General features: G+C 49.1%; 1 protein-coding gene across 1 annotated transcript; it reads left to right on the top strand.

Annotated features, from left to right (window-relative positions):
- Positions 1–1693: 1693 nt before the first annotated feature.
- On the top strand, positions 1694–26251 carry LOC144940637 (protein tyrosine phosphatase type IVA 1-like). The gene is made up of 6 exons (XM_078866896.1): positions 1694–1802; positions 17128–17990; positions 20433–20525; positions 21502–21632; positions 22368–22442; positions 23869–26251. Exons 2-6 carry the CDS (start codon positions 17886–17888, stop codon positions 23981–23983), a joined length of 519 nt encoding a protein of 172 aa, XP_078723022.1. The 5' UTR covers positions 1694–1802; positions 17128–17885; the 3' UTR covers positions 23984–26251.
- Positions 26252–27791: the final 1540 nt, after the last annotated feature.

The following is a 27791-nucleotide window of genomic DNA, read 5'->3' as shown; positions in this document are numbered from 1 at the left end:
AAAAACCTAGGAATATGTATACATATCATTGATGCGGGTTTCAGTTTTCTGTTGTTACGTTTGTAGGTGTTGTGGTTTAAGTAAAAAAAATATATCGGCAGCTTAAGCAAGGTATTTCACGAAAATATATTTACAGCTCATCGGATTCCTCCAATATGAATATTCTGATTCTGGATAGGGGGGCCGCTATGCGCAAAAGATAGGTGTGGCCACGAGAGGGTATTCCAACAAAATCTGTACTATACTCTTAGTTTTTTCGGTAAAGTCACGTAGGTAAAAAAATGAAATTAATAAAAATAAAACAATAAAAATAACGATTTGCAGCAAATCTGGCTGTGACGGTCCCTCCTACCTGATGACGGAGACTTGTGTTGCCTCCGAAACGTAGTGATTTTTATTGTTTTATTTTTATTAATTTTTATTTCATTTTTTTACCTACGTGATTTTACCGAAAGAACTAAGAGTATGAATCCTTGCAGTCACGAAAGCTTCAAATCTAGAAAAAAAAATCCGTACTCCCCTATTCACCAACCAGCTTTGACCAGCGTGAGTATGGCCATACATCCCTCACGGCGTGGGGAGGACTAAACAGCGGTCGATTATTTTTAAGTGAAATATTTCCCGGTGGCTTTTGAACATCCCCCCCCCACCACAGCGACATCGGGGCGGGGAGAATATTTTCCAGTTCCGGCTGATACGGTTGAGAATTTTCTTTCCCACACGGCGTGGTTCAGCAACCCACCAACCCCTCAAGATCAATATCCTCGATCAGCGTGGGAGTTTCCAGATCGCCGTGCCCACCTCCACCCACATGCTTCCTACATCCGGTTACTCACACCCACTTACACGTGTTTCCGGTTTTTAAACCCCCCCCCCTTCTCTGCGACGTCATTTCCGAATCCGGTCTGTCGATCTCTTGCACCGCCCCCACTCTCTCGTACAGCACGCGACTTCCGGATCCGGTATTTGTTTCTCTTGTACCGCCCCCACTCTCTCGCACAGCACGCGACTTCCGGATCCGGTACTTGTTTCTCTTGTACCGCCCCCACTCTCTCGCACAGCACGCGACTTCCGGATCCGGTATTTGTTTCTCTTGTACCGCCCCCACTCTCTCGCACAGCACGCGACTTCCGGATCCGGTATTTGTTTCTCTTGTACCGCCCCCACTCTCTCGCACAGCACGCGACTTCCGGATCCGGTATTTGTTTCTCTTGTACCGCCCCCACTCTCTCGCACAGCACGCGACTTCCGGTTACGGTATTTGTTTCTCTTACACCCCGCCCCCTCTTTCGCACAGCACGCGACTTCCGGATCCGGTATTTGTTTCTCTTACACCCCGCCCCCTCTTTCGCACAGCACGCGACTTCCGGATCCGGTATTTGTTCGGGTTTTTTTTGCCCCTCCCACTACCGGCATGCGAACTTCCGGATCCGGTACTGGATATATCTCTGGGGGGGGAGCTTTTTCGCTAATAGGATTCCTCCGATCTAAATAAAGACTCTGATCGGCGTGCGGCCGAGCGCTATGGAGATTCCTCCAGTACAAATAAATAATTCTATTTCATACACATACATTGATACGCGACTTCCGGATCCGGTATTTGTTCCTTTTGCCCGCCCTCCACTCTACCACCCACCGGCACGCGACTTCCGGTTCCGGCGGGGGGTGTGACGCAATCGCCGTGGCCCCACCCACCCACCCCCACCCCTCCGCCTTCCTCTCTCTCCCTCCTCCGTTGTCGCCGCCGCCGCCCCGCTCTCCGTCCGCCCGCCTGGACGTCTTCAATGAATAAGCTCATTGCCGTGAGTGATTCTCCTCACAACAAACACCACCGACAAAGACGACGACGACGGCACATCATCATCATCAGACACAACATTGTTTCACCGCATCTACAACACCCCACCCCACCCACCCACCGGCCCACCCGGTCACCCACAACCACAAGCCCAACACTGTCGGCTTCAAGTCGGCGTGGGGGAGAGGCGGCGTGGGGCGGGCAGGCGGGCGACGCTGCTAGGCCCCGGGGTCACGCAGTCTCGTACGGTGTGTGCGGTGCGGTGTGTGTACGGTGTGTGTGTGTGTGCGGCCTTGCAAGAGATCCGTACGTGGGAAGTTTACATGTAGAGTATTCTAAAATAGGATTTGGGTTGGGATGTGTGCGCGCGTGTATCTGTTGTTGTCAATTCACTGCCGGGCGAGGGCCGCGCGGGTTTCCATTGTCCATACTTCACCGCGCCGGTTCACGTGGCTTTGAGCGATGGATGTGGTGTTGGTGGTGGTGGTGGGGTTTGACGTAGACGTTCTAGCACAGCAGTGGGGTTTGCTCTACTGCCATTGCCCTCTGCAGCTCGCCTCTAACGCGTGTTGTAGAGCGTGGCGGTGATCTCCCTTCAGAATTACGTGGCCAGGCGTCTTGTCGAGATGAGGCAAATGTTGTCACTGCAGTTCTGCGCTGCGATGGTGGTGTGCTGTGATGCTCAGCTGTGGGGGTTGTGTTGGTGTGTCGTGAATAGTGATGGTGTACGGGACATGCTTATGTAACACGAGCATTAAACACGAGCCCACGTTCTGAATTCACAGCATAGCACTTACGCGATCCTGACACGGGACACGAGCCCTGACACGAACCCCCACTGGTTGTTAACACAAACACCAGCCCCCTACCCATAACACTCGCCCTAACGCTAACCCTAGCCCCACCAACACTTGTCATTGACGCCAGTACTTGCTAGCCCTATCTGTGACAGAACCACTAGCCCCCAACCTTGACACAGTAACACAAGTTAAGACCTTGTCTGTAACACCAGCCGTGACGGCGACACAAATGCTGACACGAACAGCAGATGACAGACACACTTCTGCCATTTGCTGTTCCTAATCCCCATACGCTAGCATTACTGCTACTTAAACCCCTAATGCACCAGCCGCAACACCCGCACCACAATGATAATTACTATATGGTTATGAAGATGTGTTAATCAAAGTGACCGCCGTTCACTTTTTTATAGACCCAAGGTCGTCATCGTAAGTGCCTTTTGATTCCACCACAACCTCACTAACCGCAGCTTCCTTCACCCTACAAGATCCAGCAGCTTTTGTAGTCGCACACGTCCTTCAAGGACCACTCAAACTCATCATCACCACCACCACCATCTATCTGCTTTGTATCCCCCATTGTTACACAGTTGACAAGTTTAAAAGGCTGTTCTTACAATCTCATCATCATCACCATCACCACTTCCTTGGATTTAGTTATTCCCTTTGAGACACATAATAGATGTCCATCAGGGACCGCTCTTACATTCACATCACGTTCGGTTGGCTACGTACGGTGCAAAAGAAGATCAACATACAAACGTTCTCATCATCATCGCCCTCCATCATCTTGCATCAAGTCTGGTCCCATATTCGAATCGACATGTTCTTTAAGGGCGAGGGGGGGGGTACTCTTAATCTCATCATCCCAACCATCATTCTGTGGGGAGGGGAAGGGTGTTAGTAGTGGTGGTGGTGAATCCTTAAACATTCCTGAGATGCGTGGCGGCTAGCAACGAGGGGGTTATCTCTGCACTTAATTGCACCTCTCCCCCCCGCGGCGGCATAGACCTGGGCCACGGTGTGGTGAGTTTGGGACACCTGTAACCAAGCGTCTCCCACCACGCTCGTGCATCATCAGCGCGCGGACTGTGCACACACGCACACACGCACACGCGTCGTCTTCACAGCAGGCTCTTCCTCAGCCCTGCCGATCGTTTGTGTTATTCTCTCCCCCCCCCCAACCCAACCACTGCTGGATCAGTACTGGGTTGCTGAAGGCGATGGAGGTGCGGCGGGGGAAGCATTTAACCACCGCGCAGTATCGAGACAACAGTGGATTGATTTCGTTGCACCGCCTTTCTGCTGTCGCTACTCCCACCCCCTCCATACCGCGATGGTAGCAATCCTGGCAGCCCTGCGGGGGCGACGTGGTTGGTGTGGGGTGGCTTCGTATTTCAGATGGGTCTCCCACAACACAATTTTCGACTCTTTAAATAGCTCGGTATGATACACTTTTTTGCTTTAATCCGATGTTCCCCAAACACCTGTTGGCCAGGATTTATGACTTGAGAAACACAAGAGGGAAGATATTTGTTCCTGCTCTGGCATTGCACAGTTCGTGTATGTGCGCGTGTGTCGAACTTTTTTCGCACCGTACGTTGCCATCCGTGCTTGCGCTGCTGCCAAGGCTTGAGCATTAACGTGTAGCAGCTATGATCTGTCCGCTGCTGGATGAACGCCTCCCCCCGCAAGCTATCGCCGTCGTCCCTCACAGTTGCACGTATAGGTTCCGGTGACTGGACCGAGGCGGTCATCTCGCCACGCTTAAGAAACCCGGTATAACCACGGGGGGCTGAAACCCGGACTCTTAACTCAGGATGTTTAACTTCTTTGGCACCGTACGTAACCAACCGTGCTAATCGGAGGTGCGGAGGAAAGGACAACAAACTAAACTCAAAAATCGGCCCGAAACAAAATTGGTTTTCAATCTAGATTTAACGCTGAGCAGTGCAAATTTAGTTTTCGCGATGATAAATAATTCAAATTTCCCCATTCTTTTTCTCGCCTGTGTGCCGCAAAATTTGATTCTTATATTTGTTTTGTTCATAATGAAAGGGCCCCTTTACATTCCAGTTCCATCTCTTGTTTTTTTTTCATTTCTGGTTCGCTTTCTCATTGACACAACTTGTTTTAGTTCCACTTGTTCAAAAATGTGTTGGATGTTTATTGTGAGACACAAACACTTTAAGTTGTGTATATTTCTAAGTACCGTATGTGAAATCAATAGATGCATAGTTGTTTGACGTTCTGCGTAACAGTGCAGGTCAACTCGACTGTGCCACACCATTCTCGCCAACATTCGAGTTCCGTTATTGTTTACAGAGGATGAAAGTCCACTTACACAGCTCTATTATAATTCTGCAAAAAAATCATGTCACCCTCACTCTAGTTCCTGCTCACGAAATCCGTAACGTTCAGTACCTATTCCCGTTCGCCAATAACACCGCTGCCGCCAACCGACGGGTCGGTTACAGAAAACGAGCGGCTCCACGCCAGGGACAAACTGCGTACTTGGAAGAGGTGCGCAACGTGACACCCTTTGCTAATGTGAGTAACACATCGCCACCCCTCCCAGCCACTGCAATTCGTGAGCCGCCGTGCTTTTGGACCGAGGTTCATCGTCCGGAATTGGTTCTTTGCTGTGGTGAATGTAGTGTCCCTCCATCGCGCTGTTGTTGTGCGATGATCCATTACGTTCCTGCACACGTAGCTGATCTCATCCCTCCGTTTCTGCGACGGATGCACCCGGGGTCTCTGACCTTTGAGCCACTTGGCCACCTCCACATTCTACCTTTCCAGATTGAGGTTTGTTTCGAGGTCGCTTGGCCGCTTGGGCTGCCGGAATATTCAGCTTGGCCGGTGCAGAAACATCTCGCTGAGTTGCGTCACAAGTTTGTAATTTCACGCTGGCGATAAAGTCTCCCTCAAGCAGCGATTCGGTGAGGCGTCACCATTTGGGGTCATGATTCAATTCAACAGTTGATACTCGTGACCCACCCCACGCGGCGACTCGTGGCCATGGTAAAGAAATCGATTGTTAAATCGATTCGTGACCCTGAATTGCGACATTTCATCGGCGTGAATAGTTACACATCTGGACAGTCAAATTTGGGTCGTAGTTGACGCAAAGTCATCAATGGGCTGTTTTGAATGGTCCTCTAGATGGCGTGATACTATGTATCTATGTATGTTGAACTTCTTTTTCACTGTACGTAGCCAACCGTGCTAATCGGAGGTGTGGGGCAAAGACAACAAACTCAACACAGAAAGAAGTTCTTCAGAAATTAGTTTTCAATATATTTTTAAAAGTACGTAGTTCCAGTAGCTTCCTAATAAGATGCATCACTCCTAGCCAGGCCTCTTGGATAGTAATTTTCCACATCGGGCGCAGAACAGACTTGGGGGTCAGTTATTATCATCAGTGGGCGTCGCGGTGGCTATGATATGTTAATTACCTCACCTGGTATACAGGAGGTCGTGGGTTCAATATCGGCCCTGACACCTGTTGCATATTTGGAGTTTGCATGCTCTCGCCTGTGGTTGCATGGATTTTTCTCCGGGTCCTCCGGTTTTTCCCTCCAATTGTAGAATCGTTCGTTGAGAGTATTTGGCTGCAACAAATGTGCACGTTATCAGCCACTTTGATGATCTATCATTTGTGGCCAGATTGCTTCTGAAAAATAATTATGTAGCTCAGTGGGCCATACCTAGTAAAAATAAAAAAAAATAGTTAAAATAGTTGATATTATGATTACAATGACAGCAGCATCATTAGCCACAATCACAATTAATATTCTGTTTGCAATTCCATACGAATGACACATCTACAGGTCTACTCTGCTTAGCTCCAGATTTGACAGTGGCTGTAACAGGTGCTGTGGCTGGCAGCTGCTAGCAAGACACTTCTCCACGGTTCTAGAGTCCTGTTTACTCATCGCTGGGTAGCGAACGGCAGGAGATGGGGAGGAGGAGGGGGTGTGTTAATATCTTTAACTCTTTCCTTATGAGGTTCATAGCATTTGTGTCTTTCTGTTTTTTTGTCTGGCTGTGTGTAAGTGGGGTGGGGGTGGACACGATAACTCACAAAGATGGTCCAATGTGAACCAAATTGTAGTATAAAGTTACGTTGCTATGAGGGACTCATGTTGATTACTGGCCACGCTGATCCAAGGGGTTATTGTCCAATACTGGGAGACGAAAACCGGAGGTAAAAAAGACTTTACAAATAATGCATGCAAATGAGTTTTGCTCCGACAGCTTCTCCATCAGAAATGTGGAAATGAAATTGGCCGATTCCCTTGAAAAAATATGGCAATGTGTTTTGCCCTTCCAGCTTACCCATCTGCTTCCATACAGCGAATGAAATGTTTTCAGGTACAAACGATTGTTGGAAAGTATTTCATGAGCCACGTTTATGCACGAGTATTCCTAACATGTTTTACTTTGTGAGTCTGTGGGTCTGAACGTCTCTGTGGGTCTTAATCTAAGTCTTTAGTGTTCAGCGTAAGTCTATGGGGGTCTGTATATTTTTCGTAACTAGGCTGACACTTTCAATTCACTATACTTGGGAACACGGTTTAATCAAGAGCTTGGGTGACTGCGACATGATTCGACCCCACAGTCTTAGTGGTGTTTGCCCCGAGCACTCCGATCTGCGAGCCACTCGGCCACCTCCCTCGTTTGCTTCACACCTGACTTGAGCGGTAACGTTGGAGTCTGATAAAGCGTTACTGTACCTCGTCCAATTTTGGCTGCGGTTAACGCGTCGAAAGATCGCGAAGCAACGCATGGGAAACGTTCCCAACAGCTCGGTGCCAAGGCTTGAGCATTAATGCGCAGCAGTCATGATCTGTCCGCTGCTGGATGAACGCCTCCTCCCGCAAGCTATCGCCGTCGGCCCTCACAGTGGCACGTATCTGTTCCGGTGACTGGACTGATGCCGTCAACTCGCCACGCTTGAGAAATCCGGTTTAACCAAGGGCGGCTGAAACACGGACTCTAACTCAGGATGTGTGTATGTTGAACCTCTGTGGCACCGTACGTAGCCAACCGTGCTAATCGGAGGTGCGGAGGAAGGATAACAAACGTAACACAAAAATAAGTTTTAAAGAGTTTTCAATCTAGATTTAAAAGTGCATTGCTCCAGTGGCTTCCTAATATCGGAAGGAGGAGCATTCCAGACGGCCGCAGGAGCGCATCCGAAAGCGCGCGATGCGCTGACCGTCATTGTTGTTGCAAAAAGCCGCCGCTGCGAGGATGATTTCACATGACGATGGTTTTTGTTAAAGGGTCTCAACGGTGCTAGCTGGCCACTGTGGCCTCTAAGCCAGTTGGCCACCACGACAAATTCTCGCGGTTAAAGTTCGATGGAGACGGTGGTGCTTATTCTGGTGGAGGTGGCACAAGTGGTGTGGTGGTTTAGTTGTTTGTTTTAGTAGCTTTATTGGGGGTGGTAAAGGTTGCTTAATTGTTGGCGTCGTTAGTCGAACGGGTAGTCATTTTAATAGTGGTAGACGTTTTGATGAAGGTGGTTTTCACGGGGGTAAAGGTGGTGTTTTTTAGGCATTAAAGGTGGTAGCAGTAATATGAGAATGTGGTTTTAGTGGCGTTATATATAGTACAGGTGGTCATGGATATATGGTCGGTCGTGGTGTAATGTTAGTGCTGGTGGTGAAGGAAAAGGTGGTTGTGATGGTAATTTTCCCAGACTTGTACTCGTGAACAATGGTGATGAAGCTGTTCTGAGTCTACCCCCAATCCAGGATCGCAACTGACAACCTACAGACTGCGAGCTCTGCACACCGATCCCAGCGACGACAGCTTCAGTTAGCGACGGTGTTCTCCCTTTTTCATAACCAGTGCTGCTTCTGTAAATGCCTAACTGTTTAAATCATTAAGAGAATCCTCTGCTCTGACAGTAGCGTCGCTTCTGTTAAAAAAAAATCGAACATCCCACTCACGCGCCCATTGCCCTGCGGTCAGCACGCCAGCCTCCCCGAACCACTCGGCTGAGAGGACACAGGTTCGACTCCTGCATAGGCCGGCCCCAGGCACATATTTGGCTTCGTGGTCACAGATCCTGACTCGTAATTAATATTGTAATGACATTTGACCAAATCGTTCTAAATGCATGACATATCGTTATCAGGTCTCAGATGCTAATCAGGGTTTTAGCCCGGTTAGTACTTGTGGCCTGGATACCGTCAGATTTCTGTTTTTCGTCTTCATCTTTGGCCGTCGTTCCTTTCCAGCGATGTCCCTGCCAAAGTCCACTCACTTCTCTCCGCAGCCAACGTCGTGCCTCTCACACGCGTGCAATTACATAATCGAAGTGGTTATTCTAAGCGTTCGCTCTCTCCACGCCTCTCTGTGTGCACCTGCTTACCTATTGTTTCTGATCCGTATGTCGTAGCGTGGAGAATATCATTCGCCGATTCAAACCACGTTGTTCTCCGGCAACATTGCCACCGCTGCTTTCATTTCACGAACCGTCTCAGATGTTGCTGACGTCGCAGTGGTGATAACAAATCGACCAATTGCGCGCTGTGAACTACAGCGAATGTTCAATGAGCCCTAATGTTCAGGGCACCAGAGTTGAGCTCATGGTCAATACGAGCGAAACACACAGGTCTCGTGCGAGTTGGCGAAACAATTGGGAGACATCCAGTTGGAAGGGTGGTCACTGGGAAATCATAGCAGAGAGGCGTGTGTGTACCCAGGGCAACCTGTTGAAGGCAGACCCCAGGACGTGATGATAATAGACAGACTGCATGAGAGCAGTGCTTTTGGCAAACCGATTTGAATACTGAATCGGTGTGAGAATATTTATACCGGAGGAATCTTTATGAGCCCACGAAGCTGCTGTTCACCGACTCTAGACATGGGCTGACTCGTCCATGTGTCGTTTTAACGGTCTCAATGCTCGTGTAGGGGTGTTAGAGAGAGAGCCGTTATGCATGGCAGCTTATGGGAAACAAACACAGTGGGCGGGGCTACGTGAGTGCACGGGGAGGGGGGGTGCTCTCAACGACGTCCGCACCAGGCAGCCCGTGGCCCCACCCCTCAGCGGGGGTGGAGTATAAAGGGGGATGTGTCAGAGGGCTCGGGGCAGAATGTTTAAGTAAACTCTTGAAGACCGAAGACTGCCTAGCTAGAGCCCTGGACTCCCCTGGGACGCCGCCCTTGTCAGGGCCGCGCAGGACCGAGCCAGCGGCGTGGTCCCGTGAACCAGAGCCAGGACTCTGGGACTCCGGGTACCGTAGCCCGACTGACCAGTGTCGGGCCAGACAGCCTCCCCTAGCCCAGTAATTGGAGGATCAGGAGGCAGGCTAGGGGTAGCTAGCCGTGTGTTCCCAGCTATCCGGGTGAGGGGGCCGATACCCCCTCCAGTACTGTATGTCCACAATGACTGTTGTGAAATAAATACGTGTGCCTCTACTCCGGTGTGCACGCGTCCTCAACGGTACTACACTTGCACAAAAGAGTCGGGGGTATTCATATTCTTGGTTCTTTTACGTGACTTTACCGAAAGAACCAAGAATATGAATCCCTGCAGTCACGAAAGTTTTAAATCGAAATTGAGTCGGGGGTTATTTGTCCGTGAGGAAGGCTCGGCTTCTGAAACAATCACAAGACACACTTCCTTGCCCCTCGTTGACAGAAAGACATTTTGTTTAACGCTGTCCAACAAAAGTTAAAAGCAGGAGTGCATTAACTTGTTCCTCTGTAACAGTGGTTGGGGGTGGCGTGGTGGGGGGGGTCACAACAACTCAGGTAATCATGAGCCAAGGTGAACAATGCCTCCATATCAAGTCGTGTTGCAAATCGTGACTTGTCTGATAGAAAATTGGTCAAATTGATTCAAAGGCTTGTTGCCCGAAGTTTGGCGATAAAACCAGCGCTAAAATTACTATCCTTGCCCCAGCGGGGGCGATGACGTCATTACGTGCGATGTCATTCGGCGATATCACCGCATGACGTCATCCCATTGTTTCGTTGTTCGCTTCTTCTCGCCCCCCTCTGCGCTCACAGTCCCAGCTGTCTGGCACTCTCCGTTCCCCCTCCTCCTTGTGCCCAATCACGATTCCCTTCTTTCTCGCTTCTGGCCCCCTTCCACTCGAACAAACTGCCCTTACGTGTCAAACAATCAGCCTCACTGGTATATTTTTCGTTCTTCCCTTAAAATACTCACTGATTTTCCCGTTGCCTAGCCAAACTCCCCTTCCCCATCTCCTTCCCCATCACTAATTCCATCCCTCTTCCCAACTCCCCTTCCCCATCCATCGCACTCGCTCATCATTAACGCACCCATTGTCACTTTCATCGTCGTTTATTTCACGCATCATCATATCCATCATGTACTACCGTCCTTCGAATCAACCCATCTCATCACACTATTCTGCTGTACAATTAGTTAATTCTCTGTTCAGCTACTCAGTCAAGGCTGCTATATGAATTATAATAAGATTATTATCGCCGAGTAAATGCTTCCGCTCAGAAACGCCAATCCACATGTGCGTGCGCTTTTCTTCCTCGTTCCCGTTAAGGACTGCGGCATATCCAGATAATGTCAGTGCGGCAAGCGGGATCGTGAACCCATTTGTGTGGCTTGCTGAACGTCTGTTTGTTCACTCCCTTCTCTTGTGTGTGGGTTTTCTCCGGCATCTCTGCCCCCCCTTGTTTTAAAACACTCCACTGGCCCAACCTTGTCGATTCCGGCACCTGCATGAATATAGAGCCCTGAGATTCCGAGGGAGGGTTTCCTGCGTAAATGAAAGACACGCGTGTCCAATGTTTAACCACGTCGTCGTCGCCGCCGCTGTTAATTAACGCGCCACGCAGCACCCGTTCGACTTTGCACGGTTGTTGATGTTGTTCTGCAACAGCAGTGTGTATGATTGATGGGACTTGACTTGACACACATTCCATCGTCATCGCCTGCCATGCTTTATCCACTACTGCATGAGAAGGCCTCCCGCTGTCCGGCATCACCATCGTCTCACAAATCTTTGCACACGAGACGAGTGCAGCGCTGCATCTCCCGTGGCCACGGGTGTCCGCTTGGCGTGTTCCCTGCGCTATATTGGGTGAGAACAAGGGTTCTGTATTTGGATGAGACGAGATTTTTCTGTACCGTTTGGATCACTGAACAGCAATTCTTGCCACGTATCCCCACACCTCAACGTGGTGTGTGGGGGGCCCCACTCAGGGTGTCGCAGCTTTAAAAACGAATAGTACCTGTTGCGTTCGCTGGTCTTTTTTTATTTTACTAGGTTAGGCCCACTGAGCAATATAGTTCTTTTCCAGAAGCGACCTGGCCACAAATGATAGCGTCAACGAAGTGGCTTGTGTGGAAATCTACAGCAGCCAATTACTCTAAACGCATGTTGATTCTAACTGTGGAGGGAAAAACCTGAGGACCCGGGGAAAAATAAAAACGCGACCACGCCGAGAGAGAAACACAAACTCCCAAGACAAGGGTGGGCACGGTGATTGCCACAACCACCTGCATGCGTGTCATCAAAAGTCGGTGATTTCCTCCTCTAATGAGCATTGAGAAGGTGCCTATTTATAGCCCCTGGGCCAATGGTGTCAATTCCACATTCATAGGGCAGGGGCAAGTCTATTCATCGCTGCAATGCTCATTTTACCGCCCCCACCGAAAAGGGCCACCTCCACACCCAACCAGGATTTGAACTCGGCAACCTCCCGATGGCGAGCTGCTTGCTGGCTCTCATGCATTGAGATTATTTAGATTATTTTGTTGTTATAAATTTCCACATGATAAGCCGCTTTATTGAGCTATCATTTGTGGCCAAGTCGCTTCTGAAAAATAAGTGGATTCCTCGGTGGGCTTTACCTTGTAAGATAAATATAATTTTGTTTAATTTGTGCATATTTTTTAATTACTTGTTTACCTTACCTTTCCTATAATTTTCATTCCTTTCGTGTGTTTTGTTCTGTTTTTTGTTGTAAACTTCTGACCCTCCCCCCACTGGACATCGACGAAGTAGAGCTTCATAGCTCATCGGATTCCTCCAGTATAAATGAATATTCTGATTCTGTGTGTTGTGCCGGCCCTAATAGGCGCTCGCCAGCAGTACTTGGCCCAACGCTCAATACATTTGTACCTGGGCTGCTGGTGTGTGTTTCTCTGTAATGGGCTCCTATCGATAGCTCTGCTCGTGTTGAGTGTAGCGGAGCGTCCGAATTACGCTCGCGTTGCGGAGTCGTCTTTTCCCGTGAGGTTCCCTCCCCAAATCTTATCTCGGTTGCGCCATCGGCATCGCACGATGGGGACGAGGAACGAATTTGGAAATCTTGTGGAACATTGCATCATCCCCGTGTTAAGGAATGGCCCGCAGAAGCAGATATCACAGAACTACGTCTGCAGAGAAATGTTCATCTCATCTTCTTGGCTCTTTCGGTTAAAGTCACGTAGAAGGGAAATAATAAAATAATAAAAATAAACCATAATAAAATACAATTCTCACGACGTTTCGGCCACAACGCAAGCAGCCGTCCTCAGGTGAAGAACAGGGCTGTCGGAAAGACAGCGTCTGAATGGCTTTCCGACAGACCTGTTCTTCACCTGAGGATGGCTGCTTGTGTTGTGGCCGAAACGTCATGAGAATTGTATTTTATTATATTTAATTTTTATTATTTTATTATTTCTCTTCTACGTGACTTTAACCGAAAGAACCAAGAAGATGAATCCCTGCAGTCACGAAAGTTTTAAATGTTCGTCTCATTTAGATTTTTTTTATTTGGAGCTGGAATTTAGCCTGAATGTGTCAGGTGGGCACAGGTGTTTGTGTAAAGTTTTAGGGAAGTGTCCACATTTTGCAACGAGAGAGGGCGTGATTGTGGCCGAGTATGGTCATGCCGCTTCCACTCCACTCATTAAATAACACTGGTCAACACACTTTTTCTGGCATAAGGTATTCCAACTGTCTTAAGGTAATTTTGGTGCTGATTCCAAATCCGGCATCAGTTTTTGTCTATCACATCAGGTTTTTGAGATATCAAATATTGCATTTTCAATAAAAACTGCAGAAGAAAAATATTAAATAAATGTGGATATCTACATGAAATTATATTATAAACACACTATCCTAAAAATACAGCACCACATTTTAACACTAAAGCAGTCACTGACTCGCAACAACTTGCAATCATAAGTGACAGAGTTAATTTCGGGTAAAATCAATGAAAATGGGGTATGCCGATAGCATAAAAATGAGATGTGATAGAGCAAATCTGAGATCAGATTTGGAATCAGCACCCTGAAATTAGTCTAAAACAGCTGCAAACGTCCAGGCCAGAAAAAAATATTTTTCTTTTTTTGACCAGTGTAATAGAAAGATAATGTCGCTTGACTAAACATTGTTTTATTTTAGGTGGTAAGGCCCACTGAGTTATCTAGCTCTTTTCTCGGAAGCGACCTGGCTATCACAAGTGATAGCTCAACAAAGTGGCTTATCGCGTGTACATTTGTAGCAGCCAAATTGCTCTAAAACACAAGTTTCTAAATGTGTAGGCCGAAAAAAATCTCCACGACCACCGGAACAACATGCAAACTCCAAACATGCAACACGCGTCAGGGTTGGGATTAAACCTCCCGCCTCCTGCATACCAGGCAAGGGAGTTAACTTTTCGCGACCGCGGCGCCCCTGTTTCAGAGTTTAGACCTCTGCTGCCAAACAGAAGCTGGTGATGTGAACACTGATCAGGTGGGTAAAATAAACTCGCCGAGCCCTCCGCACAACTGCCCGATAACTCACGGCTGAGGTCGGGAGCATTGGATGGCACGCGTGAGGTGATGGTTAAACTTATTTTTAAAGCCAATAGCTATAGTTAACTTTTTTTCCAGCCCCTACCGATTTATTGTAATGGCCTGTGTCAGCGTCACGTCACGAGACGTTTCAGCGGACATGAATCACCCTCGGGGCTGCGAGGTGGCCAGATTGCAGTACAGCAAGTGTACTTTGTGGAAACCCGTTTGTGCACATTTCTAATAATTTCCCCCCCTTTTATGGGTGGAGTGGTGGTGAAGTGGTGAGCGCACGACACTTTGAACCCAGCTTGGCGTGTGGTGGGGTAAACGTGTGGGCTCTGGGACAGCCACTTAAGTGGAGGCTGCTTCCTCGAGCAGTGGCGTGGGCGAGCAATTGCAGGGCTGCGCCTTTACCTTCGTCATACTTTTCTTGTCAATGTGCCACCGCAGAGAATGTCGAGTAGCAGCACATATTACTAAAGCAAACCGCTGCAAGGTGTTACTAATACGGCGCTGGATAAGCGACATTGGGTGGAGCGGTTGGGCTGTGGTTTAGGGCACCGCGCTATAAACCCAGCGGCCCGAGTTCAATTTCTCGTCCACGGCTGACATCGGCCACGAGTACTATCCGGACGTGGTTTATTCGCGGTACGACTTACATCCGTCGCCAGTTGCTATCTCTCAAGAGTCTCCGACAAGGCCATCGAGAACCTCCGTTCCCCTGAATCTGACCCCCTCCCTCTCTCCCCCCCCGTGGGGTGCCTCAGCAGTTTCGCTTTGCTGCCAATCGATAAACGCGTTCCGCAGCCTCTTGCGTAACGCGTACCCCCGCTGACGAGACGGGAGGCAGAGGAAAACACGCGCGGGCACCCGTGGTGTCCTTGCGGTGCCCTCCCTCCCTCCTCTGCCACCGCCGTGCCGTGCACCCTGGCGCTGGCTGGCGCGGATCGCTGCAGCGTTGCGCAAAAAAAATGCGCGCGTGGCCCCGGTGTTTGCCCTCCGCGGGAACGCGGGCGGCACAACGAGAGCCCGGGTCCAAAGGACGCTCGGGAGCGAGGAGTGGGGATCGGAGTTGGAAGCGGAGTGGGGAGCACAGTGATGAGATGAGTGGAGAGAAGAGTGCGGAGTGGAGTTGGGAGGAGAGTGGGGAGTGGAGCTGTGGGTGGTTGGACAGAGCAGTGTGGGGTGCGGTGATGTCTGGGAGAATTGGTGTGAATGAGCAAGTGGCTAAAGTTGTTCTCAAGGTGAGTGGATTGAATGGGAGTACCTTCACGTGAGCGGCTGGAGAGCGGGTATCACATGGTGGGTGGGTGACCAATATGGGAGTTTCAGAGTTTAGCGCTAGAGTGGGCAACTTAGGCTTGCACGTTGTCCCTGTTGCGCGAGTGATTGCCCCCCCCCCCCGTCCACCACCACCCCCACCCCCCTTTTTGGATGATCGGGCGACTGTCGAGGATGGACGAATGACTTGAGTCAGCCGTTCTGTCCTTGCGAGTGACCGGGCGATGATCGACGAGCTCGCGTCATGAGTCACTTGGTAATTTCGCTCCGGCTTCCGTCAAGCGTCACCTTCACGTGCGTCCCTCCCATCGCGCAACTCGCCTCACCGGTTCTGCAAAACTATTTTCAACACGACTTGGTTTAATGTGAATAAATAAATATATAGCGCCCAAATGCGAGCACATCTCAAAATGCTTTACAGAAACTCGCAGATTATTTATTTCATAGAGATTGCCCATTAGAGGCAGAGGGAAATAGGGAGATCCCTATATGAGCTTTGTGGGTCTCGATGTGAGTCTATGGGTCGCTGTGACTCTGGAACGCTATCTGAATCCTTGAGTTTCTAAGCAAGCTTTGTTCTAGTTGAGTGTATGGGTCTCTATGTGAGTGTATGAGTCTTGCTCTCAGTATTGGGTCTTTATGGAAATCTGTGGATTTCTTCCTCTTAATGAGTATATGGATCTGGGTGAGTGTACAAGTCTATGGGGTCTGTGTGTCACAGGGGAGTGGTGCGCTACGAATCTGATGACTTGAGTTCGATTCTCGCTCACGGCCAACACCAGTGACGATTATTTGAACCGGTCCTGGGCCTCCCCTAGGTTGACTCGGCCTCAAATGAGTACCTGGTGTGATGTGTGAATATCGCCACTTGGGAAACAAAGGCGGCTGGACGTGGACCCGGCCACCCACCCCCTCATGTTCCTTTCTGGCCTTCTTAGGTGCTGACCAAATGCACTTGCCCCAACAGTTTGTTAAGGCTATAGGGGGGATATTTGTCTTGGTTTGTGTCTGTGGGGTCTTTACCCTTCTGTGACTTACGGGGCAGGGGAAAGGGGGAGGGTTTTATACTGTAAATGTTTTATGACTTGTTTCCATTCATACATTTTTCAATAGCAATTCATTTTATTACTGTTCTGTGCATAGTTATAAAACAATCTCTCCCACAGGCCGGGTCTTGAAGCTGAACAGGGCGGATTGTGGTTACGACATGAGAGCTCTTGGTAAAATCCGTCGATCACAAAACCATCGCGTTCTAACGTCAGGCCATCAACCGTTTCTCTCTGCAGCAGGACGGCGACGATGACAATGACGACAGCGGTGGCGTGTGATAGCCCCGCCAAGCTCGACTTGTTGCATCGGCTGCAGAAGGATAGAGGTTAATGACGATGGCGACGGCTGATAAGCAGCAGGAACCCACCGCTCCCTTGCCCCCCCCCCCCTGATTTCAGCCTGTGTCGTCTCGTCCGCAGAGGTGCCGTGGAGGTGGCGTCGCCTCGTGTATGGCCGTCCTGCGCACAAGCGACAGCGGATTCTGCCAAGCGCGGTACACGGCGCGCGCACGAGTGTGAGCAAGCAGCGCTGCCACAGACAGGGGGCCCCCGTCGGACGGAATCCAACCCTCTCTCCCATCCGTCCGTCTGCCCGCCCGCCCGTCTGTCCGTCCGTCTGTCCGACAGACCGACCGACCGACAGTCAAATTAATCCGCAGCCATCGGTTACCGTGTGCTGCCGGTACAATAAGCTAGCTCTGCACATGGGGTAAACTGAACACGGTGAGCGCCGGAGAAATAATTTTATCGAGAGAGGAGAGTTTGAGTGGGGCAGCCAGAGGGGGCCGATGAGAGAGGAGGAGGCGGCGCTGGCAGGTATCGCGTGAGCCGCCCGGGCGGCAGGAGAGAGGAATCCAACGGGAAATCTCCCCTCCCCCGTTAACCGAGCAAATTTAACAAAAAATAAACTTTCAACAAAGCTGCAAGAGACGAGAAAAAACCGAGCAACGGTGCACGTACGGTGGCCATTTTTAGTTTTCTTCTTCAAAACAAATATATACGTAAAAAAAAAACAATCGGCCCGCGAAGAAACAACAATTGAAATTGTAACTATTAAACAAAAAAGAAAAGAAACATTTTAAATTGAGCCGAAGTTTGTTGGAGAGGTTGGCGGGAGGAAGCAGACGGAGAAGGGGGAGGAGGGGGGTGATTTCGTACGTGCGAGCGGTGGCCGTGGAATGGCCAGGATGAATCGCCTGGCGCCCGTGGAGCTGAGCTACAAGAACATGCGCTTCCTCATCACCCACAACCCCACCAACGCCACGCTCGACAAGTTCATCGAGGTGAGGGCGAGCTGCGTGGAGCCGGGACACACAGGGCCAGACCCTGGCGTGCCCCCTCGGTCGGAGGTTTCGATTTGAGTGAAGCACGCAACGAGCTTTTGGTGTGGGAAGAGTTGGCGAGGTTCAAATGCTTCCCGGGAAAGTTAACTCATCATGGGTCATCATTGTTGTCATCATTGTTGTCGTCGTCATCATCCTCCATAGTCATTAATCATTAAAGTTATCCTTTTCATTGTTATTGGCATCATCCATTATTGGCATCTGTAATCATCATCATCCATCGTCGTCATCGTGGTCATTGTCGTTGTCTCCACGATTGGCCAAGGTGGTCGTGCCACCTTGTGGGAAGACAGCAGGCGTTGTTCTGTGCATTGCCTGGTGCCCGCCATGTCAATGTGCAACTTTAGCACCGCTGGCTCGTTGCCACACGTGGAAATTGGTGCCGCTCCCACGCTGCGTTTGGGCAGAGACAATTTGAGTTGTATTGTATTTCCAGATGATGCCATCAGCCCAATTGGAACATTGTATCACACCGTGCCAACCAGTCCATTAATTGAGCTTGGTATTGTTTTGTTAAACGTAACTTCTCGTCAGCTGTTTTTGTTGGGTTTACGCCTTTAAGCGTGGCTATCGAAGCCAAACTTAAAGGCAGCCAGCTGCCCTTCTGTTACGTACGGCTCTTAACGTACCGCGGTCGGATTGTTTTTGGCGCCGAGTGATGGGAGGAGGAGCAACACGTGGCTTAAGAGAACGTCTGCAAGTTAAAGAGGTGTCACATGGGCCATTAAGGCAAGGGAGCGGGCTTGGGCCGAACACGTCGTGACTTGACAGGATGGCGGTCGAGACTGACGACAGAATGGCAGCCAAAGGAGGGGGACGACCACCGCCGTGGAGACGGAGCAATGAGCTCGGCTCGTGTGCCGCCGGTTGCCAGACAGATTTTTGCTTCACAGGGCCATTGGGAAGGCTTTAATCCAGCAGTGGTTTGACCTTGGCTGATGATTATTAGTTGCGTGGCTCGCTGGTGCAGTGGTATCGCTCGTCCCTCACAGCAAGAAGGGGCCTGGGTTCCGAAATTTGTATGTTCTCCCTCCTGTTCTGCACGGGTTTCCTCCGGTTTCTCCACTCTCCTCCCGAAGCTGATAAAACACACACACAATGTAACAGGTATTGGGTCACAACATCACAATACTGAAACATTACCCGAAAATAACTCAATTGGGATTACACAGCAGCAACATTGCCCCCCTGCTGCAGAAACTTAGCAGGACCCTCCTGATAATTTATTTATTTTATATTTTACTTTTTATTTTTATTATACCAGTTAAGGCCCACTGAGCTCTATAGCTCTCTTTCAGAAGCGACCTGGCCACAAATGATAGCTTAACAAAGTGGCTTGTCATGTGAAAATTAATAGTAGCCAAATACTCTAATCGCAACATTGGTTCTAAATGTGAAGGGAAAAACTGGAGGACCTGGAGAAAAATCCACACGGACCATGGGGAGAACATGCGAAACTCCAAATATACAGCAGGTGTCAGTGTTGGGATAGAACCCACGACCTCCTGTATACCAGTAGAGGTCGTTAATATCTCGGCACCATAGCACCCCATTGAAGAGTCGTCTTGAGCCCAGAGGTTGCAAACGGGTTTTGATTCCTTACCCGTACCCGGCCGCACCAGGGTCGCAAACGGCTACCCGTACCCGGCCGGGTACCCTACCCGATACCCGGCCGGGTACGGGTAGCCGGGTATCGGGTAGGGTACGGGTATCGGGTACCTGGTTGCGACCTCTGCTTGAGCCTCAATGAGGCTTTCCTGGGTGTAAACCAGCGCGTAATCCTTCGCTCGGTGGGAGGTTTTGCTCTCTATGCTCTACTGGCCCCATCTTGCTGGAACTTCCCTCCCACAGCCATCCTTGACGCTGTTCAAGCCCGGCCTTAAGACCTGACTTTTTAACACGTAGGCTTTCGTGACCAGCATAACGATTCAAAATAGATTTCTGGGTCTTGTCACATGAGTAAAATGCTTGTTAAAACAAACCCTCCTCCACCCGACGCAGCCAATTAATGAAATATGTTGACGACATCACACCACCTATTCAAGGGCCAAGACCTCAGGACATTTCCACGATTCTGGAAACTGGCTGATGGTGCTGGTTGCTAATGAACATCCTAGCGTCCGCACCCCGTCGTTTAATGTTGTTGTGGATTTCTCTCCGGTGTTACCGGCGGCATGCCTAAAGCTGTCATAAATGTGGACGTTTTGTTTATCGCGTGACAACTCTAGTAATTGGCCGTGTCAAGTGGGAGGAGGGTGTACGACACGTATTACTCACCCGGCGATCTGACCCAAATATCAATTACGAAGTGCCTGACTTGTTCTTCTGTCTTTGACTGACTGTGATAACCGTATAATTCCCCCCCCCCCCCCCCAAACACAGGAGATGAAAAGGTACCACGTGGGCACGTTGGTCCGTGTGTGCGAGCCGACGTACGACAAGACGCCCGTGGAGAATGAGGGCATCACCGTGCTGGTATGCCACGCACTCTTAGGCTTCGGCGATAGCAGTGGACGTCCCAGGGGAGGGGGGGGGGGCGGTGGGAGTCCACGATATCGATTCCCACGGTGATACGATGCGATCTCAAATTTCACGACGGGATGAATATCGCGAGATCGTTTCCCGCGGTGATACGATAGGATCTCAAATTTCACGACAGGATGATTATAGTGATATTGTTTCCCGCGGCGATACGATACCATCTCAAATTTCACGGCGCGATGATCATGTCATCGTGACATCGTTTCTCAACATTTATTCGATCCGATCAAAATTTTTACGACGCAATGATTATCACGATAACATTTCTCACAGTGACACGATACGATGTCAAATTTTACGACACGATTATCACGGAATCGTTTGCCACGGTTATACGATACGGTCTCAAATGTAACAACACGATTATCCTGATATCGTTTTACTACAACTCAGCAGTAGTATATCACGTCTTTGGTTTGTATTTAATCAAGTTTGTTATTTCAGAAATATTGTTCCCAGGAAATAATGATTTAAGGTTTCGTCTTCACCCTTGTCTGTCTGAGAATGATGATCATGTGGCATTACCCATGTATGTATGAAATAGATGTTAATGAGGTTATGTATCTTCTTGGTTCTTTCGGTAAAGTCACGTAGAAGGGAAATAAAATAATAATAATACATTTATATTTTCGTTTTATTTTTTTTATTTCATTATTTCCCTTCTACGTGACTTTACCGAAAGAACCAAGAAGATGAATCCCTGCAGTCTCTATGATGTTCATGATGTTAACGTTACGTCTGTACGATGTAGACGATCAGGTGGTAGTGCTGCCCCATCTATATGCATATGATGATGATGATGGTGAGGAGGTGGCGGTAGTGGTGCTCGTTATATCAGAATGAGATTGATGACGGTGACGATGAAGTGACCGCGTGGTGACGGGTGCCCTGTGCGTGTCCGCGCGAGCAGGACTGGCAGTTTGACGACGGAGCGTCGCCCCCGGACGGGGTGGTGGACGCGTGGCTCGACCTGCTCAAGGACAAGTTTCGCGACGAGCCCGAGCGCTGCGTCGCCGTACACTGCGTGGCCGGGCTGGGCAGGTGAGCTCACGCACACCCCACGAGCAGCGTGTGCAGCGTGTGCAGCACACAGCACGCACACATACACATGGGGGAATATGGGGATAAGGAGGGAGAAATAACTGATACATTGATATTCTTAGGTTTTTTCGGTAAAGTCACGTAGGCAAAATTTTTTAATTTAAATTAATAAAAATAAAATAAAAATCACGACGTTTCGGAGGCAACACAAGCTTCCGTCTTCAGGTGGAACTGTCACAGCACGATAGCTGTATCAAGTGAGAGAAATACCAAGAAAACAGTCCTTGTATATCTATCGTGCTGTGACGGTTCCACCTGAAGACGGAGGCTTGTGTTGCCTCCGAAACGTCGTGATTTTTATTTTACTTTTATTCATTTAAATATTTTACCTACGTGACTTTACCGAAAAAACCTAAGAATATGAATCCTTGCAGTCACGAAAGCTTCAAATCTAGAATTGATACATTGATATATAGAAATGGCGATACCAGGGATGTGGGGAGGGACATGGTTACAGAGGCACGGGTGGGACGTAGGGATGTGGACAATACGGAGACATGGGGACACAGAAATGGAGGGATATGGAGACAAGACTCGTGGAGACACATTGACACAGGACATATGGACATGACGTTCTGAGTGCTACGCTCTGTGGCGTACTTTATCCTGCGTTGTGCTGTATGCTGTCCTGTGTACTCAGCGTGTTGTGTGTGTACCCTGTTCCATGCGATGCAGGGCGCCCGTCATGGTGGCCCTGGCGCTCATCGAGGGCGGCATGAAATACGAGGATGCCGTCGAGCTCATCCGAGAGTGAGTGCCGTCGCGAGTGCCAACGAGCACTTCTTCTTGCGTACGGCTGATGTAGACGCAGAGCAACAACGGCAGTGTCACATTCAGGCGGTCAAGCCAGCAGACAAATTGCGTCATGAGAGTGAGTGCCGTCAGGAGTGCCAACCAGAACTTCTTCTTGCGTACGGCTGATGTAGACGCAGAGCAACAACGGCAGTGTCACATTCAGGCGGTCAAGCCAGCAGACAAATTGCGTCATGAGAGTGAGTGCCGTCACGAGTGCCAACCAGAACTTCTTCTTGCGTACGGCTGATGTAGACGCAGAGCAACAACGGCAGTGTCACATTCAGGCGGTCAAGCCAGCAGACAAACTGCGTCATGTGCAGTGGAGTGTGTGTCCCTGTAATGTCTCCTTTTGTATTTGTGGGATTGGGCATTGCGTCGTTATATTTTTTATGGTCTGTTTTGGATGACCACAGTTGCACATTGGATCGTTTTTAATATTCCATTTGTGCATCAGGTATCTGCATCTGCCGTGGCTTTTTGCAGATGCGGTTTTAGGGTGGACCATGAGCTTCATGGAAGAGCAAACCCAGGGCTCTTGATCTTGCACGAAGCTCATAGTCCACCCTAAACTGCATCTACACTAATGAGCCCTTTCCTAACGCTAACATGCCCTAGCAAGCCCCAACGAGTCCTATCGTGCCCTAACAAACACGACTACGTGCTCATGAGCGCTAACGTGCCCTAGCAAGCCTTAAAGAGTCCTATTGTACCCTAATGCGCGCACACTGGCATTAGCAAATCCCATCGCTGAGCCGTTCCACACGGGGATGGCGGTTCAATTCCCACTGCATGCCTACAGATCCAGAGCTTTGGAGGCGAGGATTGGTGGACCACAGATTTTGTTTAAACTCTTAAGTTTCCTGCTGGCCTGACCTGTGGCCAGGAAGTGACGGTACAGCAGGACAATCTGTAGATCTATCGGTCTCATTCCCTTGTACCTGTGCGGGGTTCTCGGTGCAGTTTGGAGATTAGGTAAATCGATTGTTTTACATTGCGGTTAATGTAGCGGCCTCCAACTGGCTGGAGGAGTCACATGAACTAATAATGTACCAAAAAAAAAATTGTAGCACAGCCGCTGAACACGGCCCAAAACTGCAAGCGGCCAACAACAAACAGAACTGGTGAAGCTGTAAGAGTCACAAAATAAAAAGAGTCACAAGACATTCCTTGAATTAGAACAGTGTCTACGAAGGGATTGCACGGATTTTTACATTACGTGCAATCTGATTCGCGTATTGTTCGCTGAAGACTCGGATATTTCAATGGGTAATTCGATGCGTCGTTACGTCCCCCCCCCTCCCGCCCCCCACCCTTCCTTCTTCCCCCCCACCCCACACTCCGTTCCCTCTCCGCCCTCATGTCCTCCACCCGCGCCGTTCAGGAAGCGGCGGGGAGCGATCAACACCAAGCAGCTGCTGTACCTGGAGAAGTACCGCCCCCGCATGAGGCTGCGCTTCAAGGAGACCAACAGCAAGGCCGGCTGCTGCCTGCAGTAGCCGGCGCTCGGCCGCGCGGAGAAAATCTCCCGGGAGATCGGCGGAGGGCTTTGCGAAAGTTTCATGAGACCTTCGCCGCGATCGTTTGTGAGAGATCATGGGAGATCGCAGGAGGGGTTGGTTTTTTTTTTGCTGCTGCTGCAAAGGGTCGCGCAGAATCTCGTTGGCGACCGCAAGATTCTCGAGGAGCGAAAGATTGCGACGGATCTCGATATTTTTTCACGAGAGTTTTTCGCGATCGATTGCGAAAGATCACGGGGGAGATAGGGAAAGTTTTTTTTTTTTTGCGAAATGTGAACGAGGGAGTTACGTGATGGTTTCGCAATTGGTCGCGAGGGATTTGCGAGAGACCCGTCAGAGATTACAATGAATTTTGCGAGAAATTGTGAGTTTTCCGGGAGATCTCCGCACACGCCATTGTTGCCAAACAAAGTACCTCCTCCTCCACATCGTCCACCTCGTCCACCTCGTCCACCTCATCCACCTCATCCCCATTGAGCCAGCCGCCCCCGGGTAACTGACGACCCGGCACTGCGGGAGCACAGCGATGCACATCCGTTTCTCGCTTTCTTTGCTCGTTCCTCGCTTTCTCTGGACTCCTTGTTCTTAACTGTTGGCTTCTTTCTGTCTTCAGTTTCTACTGCATTCCTCCTGTGCTCTGTCACCTTGCTCTGCTGGCTACTTTCGGCCGCCTCGAACTCTGCTCAACGTCATCTCATCTCCACCTTCTCTCTCGGCCTTCTCAATCTTATCTTCTCAGATGTTTTTTTTCCCTCGTTTATTCTTTTACTCGTCTTCCCTTGACTTTCTGTTCATCTTTTTCTCACGCTGGTTTCTTGTCCTCACCTTTCACTTTTTTCCTGCTTCTCGTCGTTCTCTTTACATTCCCGTTTTTCCTTCTCTGTTTGCTACATCTTCATCAGTCTCTTCCATTTCTTAACTTCACAGTCTTGCTTTATCTTTGTCTTCATCTACTTCTCTCTCTCCTGCCCTGAGTGTTCTCTCCCCGTGTCACTCCTCTCACTGCCTCGACTCACTCTCGTTCTAGCTCGCTCGCTCTCTTGCTCGCTCGCTCGCTCGCTCTCCCTCTCTGCCTTTGCTCAGTCCACGCACTGCTCACACCGCCAACGTTGTTGCCAAAACAAAAACGACGAGCAGAGCTAAAATTAACATTTCATCAGTCGGAAAGCCACACACACACTCCCCCCACCCCGTCCACAAACAGCTGGTTCCGGACACTAATTGTGTACACTTAGCGCAAGTGAGCATGGAAGAGCTGGCCAAATACGCCCTTTGGAGCTTCCTCTAAGTGGAGACCGTTCCTGCCAGCAGTAGCGTGAGTGAGCCAAGTGCATTGCTGCAGCCTTTTACCAGCGTTTTACTTTGAACCTCTTTGGGCATCATCAGACGCCCGCTCAGAATCAAGTTCGTTACCACGGAGTGGGGGCAGAAAGGCTCGAGTTAAATGGGATAACCAGAACTACACCAACAGCAGCAGCGACGTGACCTGTACAGGCATTGAAATCAATCGCTAGGCCCCAACTGTGTTATGACCAGCGAATGCGGTGCCCATGAATTTAAAAAGGAGCACACACAAAGACAAAGATCCCCCGTATAGCCTTAACAGACTGTTGGGGTAAGTGCTGTTAGCGAGCACATATGAAGGCTGGAACGGCACACTTAGGGGGTGGGTGGCTAATAAAAAGGGAGCACACACGCACAGTCCACAATTTTTTGAGCCAGTTCAGACCTCGTCCACCTTCGCCGTGAAACTTTAACCCCAAATTCAACCATTAACCCTTCCGCTGTCACCGTGTCTCTCGCTCGCCTTGACTTGATTCAGCTCAGAGGAGCCTCTATTTTCAATTAATTTTTCTGTTGTACCATGTGTTGTTTCGCACGATGTCCGACGTTTTGCTTTAAGTGCTGGGAGCTCCTTGAGGAACTCCTCTGTTGAATAGTTGTCCAAGTTGCAAAGCGGCAAAGGTTACAACGGTGGCGGAGATGGAGTGAGAGAAATGACGATTCTTGAGCCACCACCACCACTACCACCACCCACACCAACCACAACTACCTACAGCACCGTCACCACTTCCACGACCCCCACACACCTCAAACTTCGCCACGACGATTTTAGAAAATCCCGCCGTTTGGTCATGCGACGCCATTCTTGTCCCAGCTCTCGTTTCTGCAGAGCTGGCTCTGGTACAGTTTTGCCACCCGTGTCCAAACTTCAATTAAACGCAAGTTTCAAATCTACACGTGTGCCTCGAAGCGTGCTGCGTGTTGTTTTGCCACGAGTCATGCGGTGGAGTTGGTGACGCGACCGGGTGTGGTGAAATATGGTTCAAATCAACCTCGGCGACCCGCACCCCATGTGGAGGCCATCGCCATCCAGCAGTGGACTGACAAAAACGGGGCTTGATTTTGAGCTTTCGTGACTGCAGGAATTACTACTCTTAGGTTTTTTCGGTAAAGGCACGTAGGTAAAAAAAGAATAAATGAAAATAACTCAATTAAATCACGACGTTTAGGAGGCGACACAAGTCTCCGTCTTCAGGTGGGACCGTCACAGCTAAATTTACTGTATCAGTAAATTCACTTGATACAGTCAATTTAGCTCTGACGGTCCCACCTGAAGACGGAGTCTTGTGTTACCTCTGAAACGTCGTGATTTAATTGAGTTATTTTATTTATTTATTTTACCTACGTGACTTTACCGAAAAACCCTAAGAGTATGAATCCTTGCAGCCAGGAAAGCTTCAAATCTAGAATTGCAGGAATTACTCTTTGGTTCTTTCGGTAAAGTCACGTAGAAATAAAAAAAATACATTAAATAATAGCATACGACGTTTCGATTGCAACACAAGCAATCATCATCAGGTACAAATGAAAGAGAAAACAAACCTAGTGAACTAAGAAATATAATGCAATACAACACAGAGTCGGCTAACATAACAGTCAACACCCTTCCTGGTTGATTACGTTCTTCCAAAGATTACTAAATGTGAGAGAGACGCAACACAGACACGGAGGCACAGACAGACACATAAGCAGAGAGAGATAACAGAGACAGAGAGAGACACACATAGGCACACAGAGAAACCACGCCTCTGTGTCGAGGCTTTAAAGAGACGGGGGAAGTTTTGGGCAATGTTCCTTCATAAGCACGTAAAAAATTAACCCGTAAAACAAAGTTTTTCACTATAAATCCTTTATATGCGTGGCATCGGTTTTATTTCATTATTAATTTCTGTTTTTCTTGAGTAAGAGTTTCATTTTTATCACATTGGTATTTTAAATAAAATATGAAAAAAAAATTTTCCTAAAAAGTGGAACATTTTGGAAAAAAAATTTCACGAAAATAAATTGTCACGCACAACGAGTATGTGTGCAAAATGTCAGCTCGATTGGATCACGGGAAGTGGGTTAAAAAATGACCGAAAGATTTGCACGGTCGTAAGCGCGCAAGCAAGCAAGCAAGTGAACTTAATATAAAGGATTTAAAAAGAGGAGCAATTGCCTGAAACGTCACGTTCTATATTTAGCTTTTAAGGCCACGAGTGTTGTTGACGAATGAGTTGAGTTGGTTTGTTAATCGCAATTGTTGCACCACTGCCAAAGCAGGATCACCAAATAGTTTGTAAATTCCACAGGTTGATCATTCCATGTATAACTCTTGACTAAAAGTAGAACAAGGGATTATCAATTCATCCAAAAATAATAAAAGTTATTAATTGCCCTTCCCAAATTGCAAGCTTTTTAGAGGATGGTTGACCTGACCCGGAAAACAGGAAATAATTGTTTT

This window comes from Lampetra fluviatilis, chromosome 23, assembly GCF_964198595.1.
Source record: "Lampetra fluviatilis chromosome 23, kcLamFluv1.1, whole genome shotgun sequence".
Taxonomy (NCBI): Eukaryota; Metazoa; Chordata; class Hyperoartia; order Petromyzontiformes; family Petromyzontidae; genus Lampetra; species Lampetra fluviatilis.
This window is presented reverse-complemented; position numbering and strand designations above follow the sequence as displayed.

Bases quoted from the DNA above. Each gene is read 5' to 3' on its own strand.
- LOC144940637 (XM_078866896.1), top strand. From the start codon at position 17,886: ATGGCCAGGATGAATCGCCTGGCGCCCGTGGAGCTGAGCTACAAGAAC. The intron at 20,526-21,501 runs GTATGCCACGCA...CCGCGCGAGCAG, and splicing joins ATGAGGGCATCACCGTGCTG to GACTGGCAGTTTGACGACGG. The intron at 22,443-23,868 runs GTGAGTGCCGTC...CGCGCCGTTCAG, and splicing joins GCCGTCGAGCTCATCCGAGA to GAAGCGGCGGGGAGCGATCA.